Source organism: Eurytemora carolleeae, unplaced genomic scaffold, assembly GCF_000591075.1.
Source record: "Eurytemora carolleeae unplaced genomic scaffold, Eaff_2.0 scaffold152, whole genome shotgun sequence".
Lineage (NCBI taxonomy): Eukaryota > Metazoa > Arthropoda > Copepoda > Calanoida > Temoridae > Eurytemora > Eurytemora carolleeae.
In genome coordinates, this window is record NW_019396057.1 from 114,985 (window position 1) to 129,017 (window position 14,033).

Here is a 14,033-nt window from a genome sequence, read left to right on the forward strand (position 1 = left end):
ATTTAGGTCATTAGAGGTCGTAAGAGGTCATTAGAAGGTCAAACGCTGGATTTTTTGCTGCCACTGTATTCCCTGGGTCTCTAGCTTTCGTTTGATGTGCATAAAGCCATAGTTGAAATATTTTCTATTTCTGGAGGTCATTAGAGGTCATTAGAGGTCATTAGAGGTCATTAAAATTCAATTTTATTTTATTTTAGGAATTTCGATCACTAATTAGGCGTGCACCCAAAAAATTGGAAGATTTGAACCAAAAATGAAGGCAGGGCCCCCCCCCCCTACATCAAATGTGCCAACTCCACCATCCCCTTTAGTTCCACAGTTGTGTGTTCTGCACTGTTTACATTTCTTCTCACTTTCTGCGGTACATTGTCTCTACATTGTTTTAGATTTCTAGATTTTTCAAGATATTTCTAGATTTTTCAAAATATTTCTAGATTTTTCAAGATATTTCTAGATTTTTCAAGATATTTCTAGATTTTTCAAGATATTTCTAAATTTTTCAAGATATTTCTAGATTTTTCAAGATATTTCTAGATGTTCTAGATATTTTTAGATTTTTCAAGATATTTCTTGATTTTTCAAGATATTTCTTGATTTTTCAAGATATTTCTTGATTTTTCAAGATATTTCTAGATTTTTCAAGATATTTCTAGATTTTTCAAGATATTTCTAGATTTTTCAAGATTTTTCTAGATTTTTCAAGATTTTTCTAGATTTTCTAGATATTTCTAGATTTTTAAAGATATTTCTAGATTTTTCAAGATATTTCTAGATTTTTCAAGATATTTCTAGATTTTCAAGATATTTCTAGATTTTTCAAGATATTTCTAGATGTTCTAGATAGGTTTAGTTATGTTTGATTACTCAAGATATTTCTAGATAAATCTTTGCTAGATATTCTCTATATATATTATATATATCTGTCTATTTTCTGATTGGAAGGATAAAATCGTTCTCTCCATATGTTACAGGGTTACATGAAAAACCTGGTGAAGATCAATCTATCTATCAATCTATTGGATTTATTAATTCTTTGTAGAATATTTTGAAACATTTTCAGTGTCAGGCTTTCCACATCCAACTATTTTTTAGAAAGTAAAAACATATTTTTAACATTTTTTTCCAGCATTTATTTTCGTACTTTTGAACACACGATTTGTTTTTTATTTTTTAGATTATTCCCCCCCCCCCTCCTCCTCTTCCTTCTACATCATCTACGTTAATCTAACCTCAAACAGTGTTGGTTAAGCTAAAGGCTTATCTCAACTACATATTGTATTAAAGGCAATCAACATTTAGGGATAAATAGAACGTAATAAAAGCAAACCTGTTCCACCTTATTAATATACAACAATACGGTTGGATACCCCCCCCCCCCTTTCTCACAACTGATAGATTCGGCGTCGAAAATTTAAAAGACTTTTTTCTGTCATTCTTAAATAAAAGTGACGTGGACATTTTCTACTGTAGGAAAACGAATTGGAATTTTTAAACTGAACATTTTTAAATCTAGAACATGTTTAACTCTATAAAAATGAAAACATCTGTCAAACTATTGATCAAATAAAGGATTCAAGGACACCGTTCTGAATCTGGCAATGCCATCTTTGCCTGGAGGGTTATTTGAAAATAAGCTTGAAGTCCCTTACCAAATTCCGACTATTTTCATGAAAATAAAATTGCATGCATCGTAAATACTATATTTTACTAATCAAATAATATTTTTTAGAAAAGGTTTTATCTCAGAAAAATTTTCTGTATTTTTACTCTTTTACGCAAAGTGAGATAATATTTGAAGAATCATTGATTTAAAATTATCGTATTAAACATATCTTCTACTCTCAGTTAAAAATACGGCACAACAATTCTAAAATAGAATTTAAATTAAATAATTTTAGGGATAAAATTTCAAATGAAAACACGTTTTTTTTATTTATTTATCCACAAGATGATCTGCATTTTTTAAAGATTAAAATACAGGATAGGCAAAAAGTGTAGTTCGGATCGGATACCTTCTCGATTAGAACTTCAGAAACTATCGTTAACTTTCACGAACCACATTATCCCAAAATCTCCTGAATGTATTGTTTGGCCCTTTTTAAGGAGAATAAGGTTTTAAGAAAAATCTCTTACATAAGATATTATGGTAATTTCGAGAATATGTAGAGGTAGGAAAATGTAGTTTTGTGAATATGTGGACTTGTTAAATGTATTTTTGTTTTGGAATATTTAGATTTGGGAAACTGTAAATGCGGGAAAATGTAAATGCGAGAGAACGTAAATTTGGGAAATGTAGATTTTGGAATATTCTCTTGTTGAGTATGTTGAGCACCATCCCTGGGTTCTGATACTAATCCTGAGTACTGCAAGTAATCTTCTTTGGACTAATTGGGACAGGGGAATATATAATTTCAGGATTTCCCTTTTAAATTTACAACATTTCTTACCCTTTTACAATTAATTCCTTGACATTTTTTGTTGATTAAACTAATCAATTTAAGCGTCTAAAAAGCAACCTAATAGAATAAGTAAAAAAAAGTATTTAAGAATATATAAACCCCTGAATTAGAGTTTATATGTGTTCTATATCTGTATAACTAACTATATAAACCCCTGAATTAGAGTTTATATGTGTTCTATATCTGTATAGCTAACTATATAAACCCCTGAATTAGAGTTTATATGTGTTCTATATCTGTATAGCTAACTGTATAAACCCCTGAGTTAGAGTTTATATGTGTTCTATATCTGTATAACTAACTATTCTTTATTTCAGAATGAATCTTCCAAGGGGAAATCCTCCAAGACAAATGAAGGTAGGATTAAACTTGTATTATATTAAAATAGAAAATAAAGAAATATTTTTAACTGTCACAAAAAAATTATTATATCTAAACTGAATAGAAATGTTACGTTGAAAACTCTTGAATTGGATTTGGATACCCTAAATATTGCTAAATCTCTGTATCCATTTTGGACACTTTTGATTTTCTTCTTAATCCTTTCTTTTGTATATTACTGCTGGATTCCGATAAGTAGGATTATCTCATTGTTCGTGCGCAAATTGAAAATTTCTCGGCTTCTGTTGGATGTTCGGGTTTTACAATTGACACTCTGATTGGTGCACTTTAGATACTTTCTTGGAAATTAATTTAAGACTAAATTAATCTTAAGATAAATAAAAGAAGTAATCGAGAATTTTTAAGTTTTCAGCTCAGGTCGTACTTATCCTTTAACTTTGCAACCTGATATTTTTTATCTGTCAGAATACAGAATTCATAGTTTGAAATATCTAAGGTCTACGACATTGGACAGCAAAGATATAGGGATTAAAAAATCAGAGTTTGAAGAAAATTCTCAATTTTTTACTGAAATGTTTTTCACACACTTAATAATATTTAGTATTATTAATATTAATAATATTACAATGCTATTTAGTATATTTAGTAAATATAGATATATTTAAATTGAGTTTGGTGTAAAGTTCTGAAATTGTTTCCTCCTCCTATATAGGATTTTTTAAAAGTTTCTATTTTAATCTCAACATCTGGGGAAAGTTAAATCATCCACTTAAACTTTTTTGAATATCTGGAGATTGAATAAAACCCACACTGGGGTATAGCTTGATTAATAATGTTTAAAATAAAACGCTTGCCCCCCCCATCACCCGTTAAGTCATCTTTCACTCTGAGAAAGCACATATAACCTCCAAATATTTTCGAAGAGAAAAATTAAAATTTCTAGGGTTAAAAATGTTAAATTCTAAAATTCCTATACGTTTCCATGCATTAGAAATGCGCAAGTCACTTTTGTAGAGAATTCATAGTTGAAAATAAAATTTTTTTATATTTTACACATGGATATCTAATTCATACTTGATTAGACACAGCTTTTAAGGGTGCCGTTTTGAAAAGGGCATTGTCGTCTTTGCATGGAGATGGAGGGTCAATTTTAATTAAGCTTACAGTCCCTTTAGGGGGGGGGGGGGATCAGAATCCGAACAATTAATTTTGAGTTTGTAGAATGAGTACATGGTATCCATGGTAGGGGTAGAGTAGAGAGGAGCATTGAAAATTGTTTTCCGATATCGGGCCAATCATCAGGGTGCAACAACATTTATTGAAAAGAACAGGAAGCATTGATGCGTTTTTACTCCTTTCATCCCTTTTCTTTTGTCTGAGAGAATTGAGCAATCAGGTTAAGTAAAAAGGGTAGTTTGCCTGCTTCACACTTCTCTATTGTAATTCAAGTGTTCCAACTTTTTTATCCGATTTGTTGCACTTTTCTTCAAAGTTAACCTAGACTTGAGTTGTATTGTCCTATTTTCGCTTTTTACTGTGTTTCCATTACAAAGAACATTTGGGCCAAGGTGCAATAGGTTTTGTTATGAGGGAGGTGGGGAGGGTGGGGAGGAGTATAAGTATTGTTATGGGGGAGGGGGGTTTCAGGGGATATCAGTTTCAAAACTAACACTTGGCCCATTTCTAACACTGAGTGTTAGAAATGGGCCAAATATGCAAAGTTATCCTTGTCAAGAGTATAAATCTTTAAATCCAAGACGAGTATAACAAAATTACACCATATATATATAAAAAATGGCTAAAACTACATATTGAAACAATAAATGTCAATTTTAAACTAATAATAAAGTGTGAGAATTAGTTTTTGATGATTCTTGATTTCATTTTCGAACATATCCCTTTTTGAAACAATTACCGGATTTCAGCTCATGTTGCGTTTTCGGAACATATCCTGGTTTTGAGACAATTACCGGAATTCATATCAACGTAAATTTTTAGGCATTTACGCACTTACGTAGCAAAACAAGATTTTTGATAAGGTATAATATAAACAAAATAGAAAATAAAAGCAAATTGTTATGTTATGATTTAAAAATCATTACAGCAAAAAGAAATCAAAATATTAACATCATTTGTTCTTACATAAATATGTAACTAGAAATGCAGGAAACTGTTTGTTTAAAATGCTTGAAAATAAATCATCGATACTCTTTTAGTTAGCAGATGAAATGTGGAAATAATTCAGAAGTTAATTTATTCTTCATTTTTGTTTTCAGTGATTTATTTTGTAAGTTATGAGAGTGAGTTTTGTTTTGAATTGCGGATTATACTCAAAAACGGTGAAGTGGGTTTTGTCTCAAAAACGCGACAATGTTCCAAATTCAGGATATGTTCGAAAATGGAAAACCTGACATTGTCTTGAAAACGGTAAAGAGATTTAATATAAAACGAACTCCTAATATAATTTTGATTTAAAAAAAGTTTGAAATTGGGAATTGTTGTCCTCGTCATGTTTCATAAAATGTTAGTTAAAGTTTTTATTATCGACTTTTACTCTAGATATGGGCCGGGATCCCAAAAACCCAGTCTTTCAATTTGTGCCCATTTCTATCACTCAGTGTTAGAATTGGGCCAAGTGTTAGTTTTGGAACTAATGTCCCCTGGGTATAAATATTTGATAATTACTCCTTCATTGCCTCCTGTCCAGTTTCCAGTGCAGTGTATCAACTATAAATCTATTATCCTACTGTTTCTAGAAACAAAGTTGAAGTAATGGTTTCTGTATTTGATAATGAATCCTTTATAACCTTTCAGTAGGTTCTGTTTCATCTAATTCCTTTGTTTGGAAACAATTTGTATTTATGAAATTAAATCTGAACAGAGATATTAGATTTATAAATTCATAGAAACTCAATCTCCCCAGACAAATTCTGGATTGCATTTATTAAACAGAGATATTAGATTTATAAATTCATATAAACTCAATCTACCCAGACAAATTCTGGATTGCATTTCAATAAACAGAGATATTAGATTTATAAATACATATAAACTCAATCTACCCAGACAAATTCTGGATTGCATTTCAATTAAACAGAGATATTTGATTTATAAATTCATATAAACTCAATCTGCCCAGACAAATTCTGGATTGCATTTCAATAAACAGAGATATTTGATTTATAAATTCATGTAAACTCAATCTACCCAGACAAATTCTGGATTGCATTTCAATAAACAGAGATATTTGATTTATAAATTCATATAAACTCAATCTACCCAGTCAAATTCTGGATTGCATTTTACTAAAGTGAATTTTATTTTAGCTTGAAATTAGAAATTTTTCTGACATAAATCCTTGAAAAGCTATTGAAGAGATAAAAAAGTGTTCAGATGTCTGTTTGCAACCAAATCCATTTCTCACTCGTGGATCTAAAATCAAAACTAGAAGAGTCGCAAAGTCGCACTTTGACATGTCTAGATCATGTTATTAAGTTTAATATAACAGCCCTGTCTCTATTTGAATATTTAAAGAATGCAGGGTTACTAGGATAGAACTTTAATTACGACCTAAATGATCTGTATGTTGAATTTTGTGTTTGCCTTGAATAAAGTCTTTAATTTGTTCATAAAAAAAATTCAAAGAATGAAACTAATTAATGTAGCAGCCAATCCAATAATATAAGAATGATAATGTCTTCTTTTTAGCCAGAAATGCGCTAGTTACGCTTGCAAAGAAACCGCAGCTAAAAATAAACAGTTAAAGTAAACAACAAAAATGGATATAATTCATACTTTATCAGACAAAGCTTTTCAGGGTACTGTTGTAAATAGGGCATTGCCATTTTTGCATGGAGGGTCACTTGAATACACGCTTACAGTTCCTTTCAAGATATGTATTTAATATATCTTTTAGGTCCTGTTACAGATCCTAAAGTATTAATAGAGGGTGTTCTCTTCAGAGCTAGATACCTAGGATCTACTCAGCTAGTATGTGAAGGTCAACCTACAAAGGTCAGAATTCAGAGAGATTTTTGAATTTTTTTGTATCCATTCATATAACAAGATAATTGTAGATTCATATAATAATATCTGATATTATAACATTTCTTATTGGAACCTTTTATCAAATTGTCTAGGTCCTATTATGGATTCATCTTTTTTTATTGAATTAATTAATGATTGAAAAATTGTGTAAGGCTGGTTGATTAAATAACTGACGCGGTTTGCCCTACCATATGCTTTGCAGACGGTACTCCATTTGAATAAGAAATATTTGTCTAATGTTACAATTACCGCGTATACAATAATCCTATTTTGAATATATCTTATACAAATGAAGTACCATCTGCAAAGCATGTATAATCACATGGTATAGGGCGAACCGCGTCAGTTATATCTCCCTTCTATTCCTTACTCCCTGTTTGTTACCTTATCGATGGATCGTTTGTTTGATTAATTAAAACATAATTGATTGATTTATTAATTGATCTAGGCTACCCGTATGATGCAGGCTGAGGAAGCTGTTTCAAGAATTAAGGTACAAACTTGAACAACAAATAATAATATTAGTATTAATATTGTCTTTTCACGATCAGCTTAAATGCTGTTAAATTAACAACATTGACTAACATCATCTTTTTCTGCTTTCTCCAGGCGTTGGTAAGTACACATTGCTATGTAACGTACTGCATGTTTTTGTTGTCGAAACTCGACGTGATTTTAAGTAGCTCTTTGCCTGAGCAAAATTAATAATTCCCTATTTCTTTTTGCTCTAAAAACGGGGCAAGGAAGGATATGGGCAGATAGAAAAACGACGACATTATCCACATTGTTGCCTAGTTAAAGTTCACTTAAAATTACGTCTTCAGAGCTGGGAACTTGTGAATATCGAGATCAATGCTTGATCCTCTCTTTTTCTTAAGCTCGAGACTAACCTAATCTTGTACTTGTATCCTGAAAAGTGTATAAAATTCATCCAATCACAGTCGCGTATCAGAGGCCGGAAAATTTAAAATTTTGCGCGCCATTTAAGATTAATATACAGAAACGGGAGGGGCTCTCTAATTTTGAATATTCTGTTTTTTTTTTCTGTACTATATCCAAAAATGAGTGGATTATGCAAGAAATCAAAAGTGTCGACATTGGATATTCGGATTAAGCAGTCGGAATTAAAGGTATCCCATTCTTAAGTTCCCAGCTCTGTTTCTTTAAATTATGTAGTTGTGAACAATTTAACCTCTCCTGCTGCGGCAGCTCCTTGGTTCGTTTAAACTTATTCAATCTTAAGGTTCTCTGGAATTTCTATTAAAGTTTATACAACATTTTGGTTTTCGTAGTTTTCACACTTTTCTACTTTATTTTATTTTTTACATATCTCTAATTAATATTTTCAAAATTTTAATTTTTCAAAAAACATGGTAAGTGTTTATGTGTTTTCCCCATCCTGTTTTTTTAGTTTTAACGTCACAAATCCGTTCAAAGGTCAAAACTTTAGTGTTAATCTTGAACGCATATACAATGTGGAGTCTTTTTAAATTAAGGATCATTACTTGCTCCCTCAATTAAAGTTATTACTGCAATACGACCACCACGAGGTATTGAAGAGAAATTTGATATATCCGTCTACATATGTGATCCCGAGATAAACAACACCTGTATGGTATTTGAACTGAGATTGCAGTTTTATTGAAAATTTTTTAGGACATTTTTTAGGATTCAGAGTTTTTATAATCAATTAGGATTCTAAATATTGAATTTGCGCTCTTGCTGAACAAATATGCACCGTAAAAACATCTGATAAGTCTCAAATGAATCCTAAAAAATTTCTCAACAATACTGCAATCTCAGTCCATTGCCGGTCACTCCCTTTAACTGAAAAAAATATCCTTGCTCTTTTATCTAAAAATAAATAATTTTGAATCTTGGTTTATCATTTAAATTTGATTTGATTATTTAAAAACTACTAATTAATAATCAATCAATCAGGCGCCTGCTGGAGACGTACAGCCTAGTACCGAGGTAGATTTATTCATCTCTACAGAGAAAATTATGGTGCTCAACACAGATCTCAAGGTGTTGTTTTTAGTATTGAGAAAGAAAAATTAAAACATTGATAAATCAAACGCCTTTAAGAGGTCTAAATATGAAAATTATTTAAAAAATCGTTCTTAATATCGTGGATATATATGTATATTTATAAATGTCTATTTGTAAATTGTACGCGCATTTTACAATGTACATTGTACATGATGTACATTCAGTGGTGAACTATCTGAATAGTAGGATTACCAACTTTGTACGTATATATCTTCCTCTAATCCTCGTATTATAGGATTCCAATTCTTGTATCCAACTACAGGGGTGTATATGTTTTTCAGAATTATTTTCGATGATATAGGGGGAGGGGGGAATAAAAAATTGGACATCTAAAGGCAACATTTTTTCATTCTTTTTAATACAGTTTACTTTAAGTTGCAATGATTTTCCCATAAAAATCATTAATTTCCTCAATTCAAATTTGATTTTAAACAATGCAGAAGCAAAAGGGGGGGGGGGGGAATAAATGTCACGAAAAAAATACACCCCTGTCCAACTACTGGCAGAACCACATTTATTCTCACTAATTCTTCTCTAATATTTTCACATGTGTTGGGCATCCTTGTAGTTCTGGTTTTAATGTTTTTTGGGCTATCCAGTGGTTCTACGAAAATATATATCAAATTATTGGTTATTGGGTTTGATTTGCATTTTCCACTAGAATCTTTGCCACAAACTATGATTTTATAATATCTGCAGCCCAATGGCGTGGTCCTTAAATATTTCAACCTATAAATTTTAAAGATGTAATAATCTAAGTTTGAAATGTCAAAGGTTTGTAGTTATACTATCAGGTTGCAAAGATATTGAGATAAGCAAATTAGAGTTTGTGGCAAAGATTTAATTTTTTTCAAAATTGTTTTTTCAAATTTTACTATACGACTTTTGCAGGAGAAATAAACTGGAACTAATTTTCAAATGGTTTGATTTTGCTTCGTTCAGACTCCAGTCAGTGTCGACATTTTAACAGTGATATAGAACAGTTTTAATATGTTCGGACATTTTTTCTGGCGGCCGCATGGACCTAAATGCTTTTGAATCGGATCTAATAGAATGGCCAAAATCAACTCATATCAACATGCTCACTGTAAATTTTACATTGCACTGTTAAAAAGTACAGTATGTCGGAATTCTGAATGTGCCAAAATATAAATATGAATTTAGAAACAAATATTGTCAATAAATGTCTGAATATTCGACTGCATATATAATGATATTATATTAATTAGGAAATTATGATGGACCATGGACTACGAACTATATCCTACATAGCTGATATTGGGGACCTTGTTGTTATTATGGCAAGAAGACGATTAATACCTCAGGTGAAATTTTTCTTCATTTTTGAGTATTAATTTTTCTTCAAAAATATTTTTGGAAAGTACTCTGTTTTTAAACTTTTAACGAACATTTTGTAATTCCTCATTTAATTTGCGACTAAAATATTGTAATAAGGGTTGTTACGACGCTTTGTTACTCTAATTACTTTCTCTAGTTTTTAAGTTTTAAGATAAATGTTATAGGTTTGGTTAAAACTAAACTTTCTGTAACTTTGACGTTTTATAATCAATGTAATTCTACCTTTTGTAATTTTACCTTTTGTAATTTTACCTTTTGTAATTCTACCTTTTGTAATTTTACCTTTTGTAATTCTACCTTTTGTAATTTTACCTTTTGTTGTTCTACCTTATGATCGTTCTACCTTTTGAATGTTCTACCTTATAATCGCTCTACCTTTTGAATATTCTACCTTATAATCGTTCTACCTGTTGTTGTTTTACCTTATGATCGTTCTACCTTTTGAAATTCTACCTTATGATCGTTCTACCTTTTGTAATTCTACCTTATGTTGTTCTACCTTATGATCGTTCTACCTTTTGTAATTTTACCTTTTGTAATTCTACCTTTTGTAATTCTACCTTTTATTGTTCTACCTTATGATCGTTCTACCTTNGGGGGGGGGGAGCTGAAAATGGGATCACATCAAGTAAATTGTCCAAGGGATGTGCACTAAGCTTTCAATAGGATATATTAAATTCAACCAACAGAGAACTCAAATATATTGCACGTTTTTAGTGTACACCACTACACCAGTGCTTAGGATCCACTTCATGTTGATGCGGATCCGGATCCTATATCCGTCCCGTACAAAAAATGGAAGCGGATCCAGCACATTATGTTAATATTAGAAAATGATAAATTTTTTTAAACAAGCAATCTCCAACATTTTCAAGTTTTTCTAATTTCTATTTCAACTTTCTAAATTTCTCCAAAAATTCTATTCGATGTTATGAATGTTTGAATGATAACTTTTTTCTAATTTGACACTTAAAATGTATTTTTCAATGGTTTGGTTGATTTCTGTCCACTTGGATTCAGGTCCTTAACCATATGCTAAACCCTTACTGAACCTGTTTATTTGTGCTTGAGCTGTTTTATATTTTAATATATGTAAATTTACATAATTGTGTTTAGCTTATTTAAGCTGGTGTCAGATTAGATTTACTAATTACTTAATTGTAGATAATTAAATTCTTAACATTTAAATAACTATCCCCTCCCTTCCTCGCTTAAGAGTTCCCCAGAGTGAAATTTTTCCAAAGGAATTTTGTCTTTGCCACAAACTCTGATTTTCTAATCACTATATCTTTGGAACCAAATGTTGCAGACCTTAGATATTTCAAACTATGAATTCTGTTAGATCTAATAATCTGAGTTTGAAATATCAAAGGTTTACAACATCGAGTTTACAACATTTGATTTTGTTCCAAAGACTCAATTCCTTTACAAATGTAACTTGAATTTCAAGCATTAATTATTTGAAGTTGTTCACGAATAAAGAAGAAGTACCTTATTAACCTTATTATATTATTATACCTTATTATATAAAATGATGGATGAAGTAATATGAATAGTAGAAATTTTAAGATATTGCGAGATAGAACAATAATCAATGCTTTTCGAAATGCGCATTTTAAACTAGATGGGAATACGCATTTTATCCTAGATGGGAATACGCATTTTATCCTTGATGGGAATGTTGTTGATTTATCACTTTACAGAGCGTCCATACCATATTGGGTTATCTCCCAAGATTTAACGCCAAAATACGCACATTAAGTTTTTTTAAATGTTTCCGACTAGTCTCTTAAATCCCAATTTAGAGCTAGAAACGATCTAATATGATGTGGGACACCCCGTATATACATGCGTTAAAGCACCGACAACAATGTATTGTATGTATTGTACTTAATGAAACAAATTAATCAATGTAAGTAAAACAAAGGTAGGAAAGTGACGAGACAAAGTTTTAAGCTTTGCTTAATTGTATTTGCTTTTTTATGCTTATTAATAATATTCAATCTTTTGATCGGTCATATAAAACAACAATTATTTTCGAAAAGCGACAAATAAGAGATGTCTGTTAGAAGCTATTTACAATCTACCTATCTATTAAATCATCTTTGGGAAAAATATATTAAACATAATAAAAGTTAATTACTTTTACTATTATATAAAACTGTAATGTATGTGTGAATATTGTATATCACATTATTAGTGTGTCCTTCAGATGTGTCCTCATGTTCGCTTTTGCAAGCAAAAATGCCAGCTAAATTGAGGGACAATTGGAGCCCCCTGTCTATAAACTCAGAAATTCAACAAAATATATTTTATTTCGATATATCAGTGTGTACAATTTTTATCATTGTTTATAGGGAGGGAGGAGTACATCGTTAATGGAATTTGTGACATTATTGCATGTAGCAACATCGTACACTAGGCTTTATTCTACACTGTTTATCTAGTGTAATATGTTTACCCTCATACTAGGCTTTGCAGGGGTGTATATTTTCCTGAAAAATTATTCCCCACCTCTTTTGAAAATAATTTTTCCCCTAGAAGCTAGGTTTATTTTTTAGGGTTGTAATCGCTACATTTTGGAAAATAAACGATTTTTATGGAAACTGAAAAAATAGAGTAAAATAAAAACATTCCTTTTCATGTCTAATTTTTCATTTTTTCTCACAGATCTTCAAAATTCAGNCCCTGAGGGTTTGTTTGCTTAATGTGAGTTTCGATACTATATTTGTATTCTTTATGGTAGATTTGTTTACTAAGATTAAGTAAGAATATGATATATGTACACGGTACAGGTTACACCTAAACATTGTACTCCCTGTACAATGTACACTGCACCGGGTGTCCCTAAAACTGGGAATAGAGGTCGGATTTAATCCTCATACATATCCACTTAAAGTAATCCATTTAATTTAGATTTGTTTAATAACAACAAAAAGACTGTTCAATAAGTCGGTTTTGGCTTATTTTTTTAGGGTTTTTTTTACTGTTAAAAAGTTCCACAAAAATCTGATAAGTTTAACAAATTTTATTAATCAATTTTGTTTATTCTGAACATTTGCTGTTTTACACTATGCCAAATTTTGCCCTGACAGAGAATATACAAAAAAACTATTTTCTGTTTTTTTCTTTAGGATAAAAATATTGCGAGGTTTATTTAAAAGCAAATATAAACAAAATACAGTTTGGAAATTTTTAAAGTTTTCCTTAAAAAATTAAAAACAAGCCAAACCGGTTTACATTCCTAAGTACTGGTATCTATAAGTTTATAAATTGATATAGTGAAATATACAACTTTATGAAACCTTTTTTATTTATTTGTTTGGTAAATATGTTTACTAACGACGTATATTACATTTTAAAAAAGTTTTACTGCTGTTAAACTAATGCCACAACTTAATTATGCAATAATTTTTAAATCCATCTTTGCAACCTGATAGTGTAATCCTTTTGAATACTAGAATTCATAGTAGATCTAAAATATCAACGTTGCACCTATATTAGGATTGGAAAGTAATGGTTTGAGGACAGTTCTCAGTCCTGACATTAGCATATGTTGACATTTAATGCATTGTTTAATTACAGCCTAAGCTGTGACGTTTAATATGCAGTACACCGATTTATGTACAATGTTCTTTGTTAAACTATATTATTAAACCAATTTAGTAATTTACTTGAATTAATAATTTAGGCGAATGGGATAGAAGACAACTCCTTTGTTAAAGAAATGGATTACCAGGTTAGTTTCAATTAAAATGATTAGACTTAAAAGAT

General features: G+C 30.5%; 1 protein-coding gene across 1 annotated transcript in view; it reads left to right on the plus strand.

Annotated features, from left to right (window-relative positions):
• Window positions 1-14,033, plus strand: part of LOC111707559 (uncharacterized) — a 75,747-nt gene that overhangs the window by 44,853 nt on the left and 16,861 nt on the right. Inside the window, exons 31-36 of the mRNA XM_023480676.1 lie at window positions 2,777-2,816; window positions 6,718-6,815; window positions 7,297-7,341; window positions 8,790-8,876; window positions 10,130-10,252; window positions 13,951-13,998. Coding sequence (XP_023336444.1) covers window positions 2,777-2,816; window positions 6,718-6,815; window positions 7,297-7,341; window positions 8,790-8,876; window positions 10,130-10,252; window positions 13,951-13,998 — 441 coding nt within the window. The remainder of the gene's footprint in view (window positions 1-2,776; window positions 2,817-6,717; window positions 6,816-7,296; window positions 7,342-8,789; window positions 8,877-10,129; window positions 10,253-13,950; window positions 13,999-14,033) is intronic.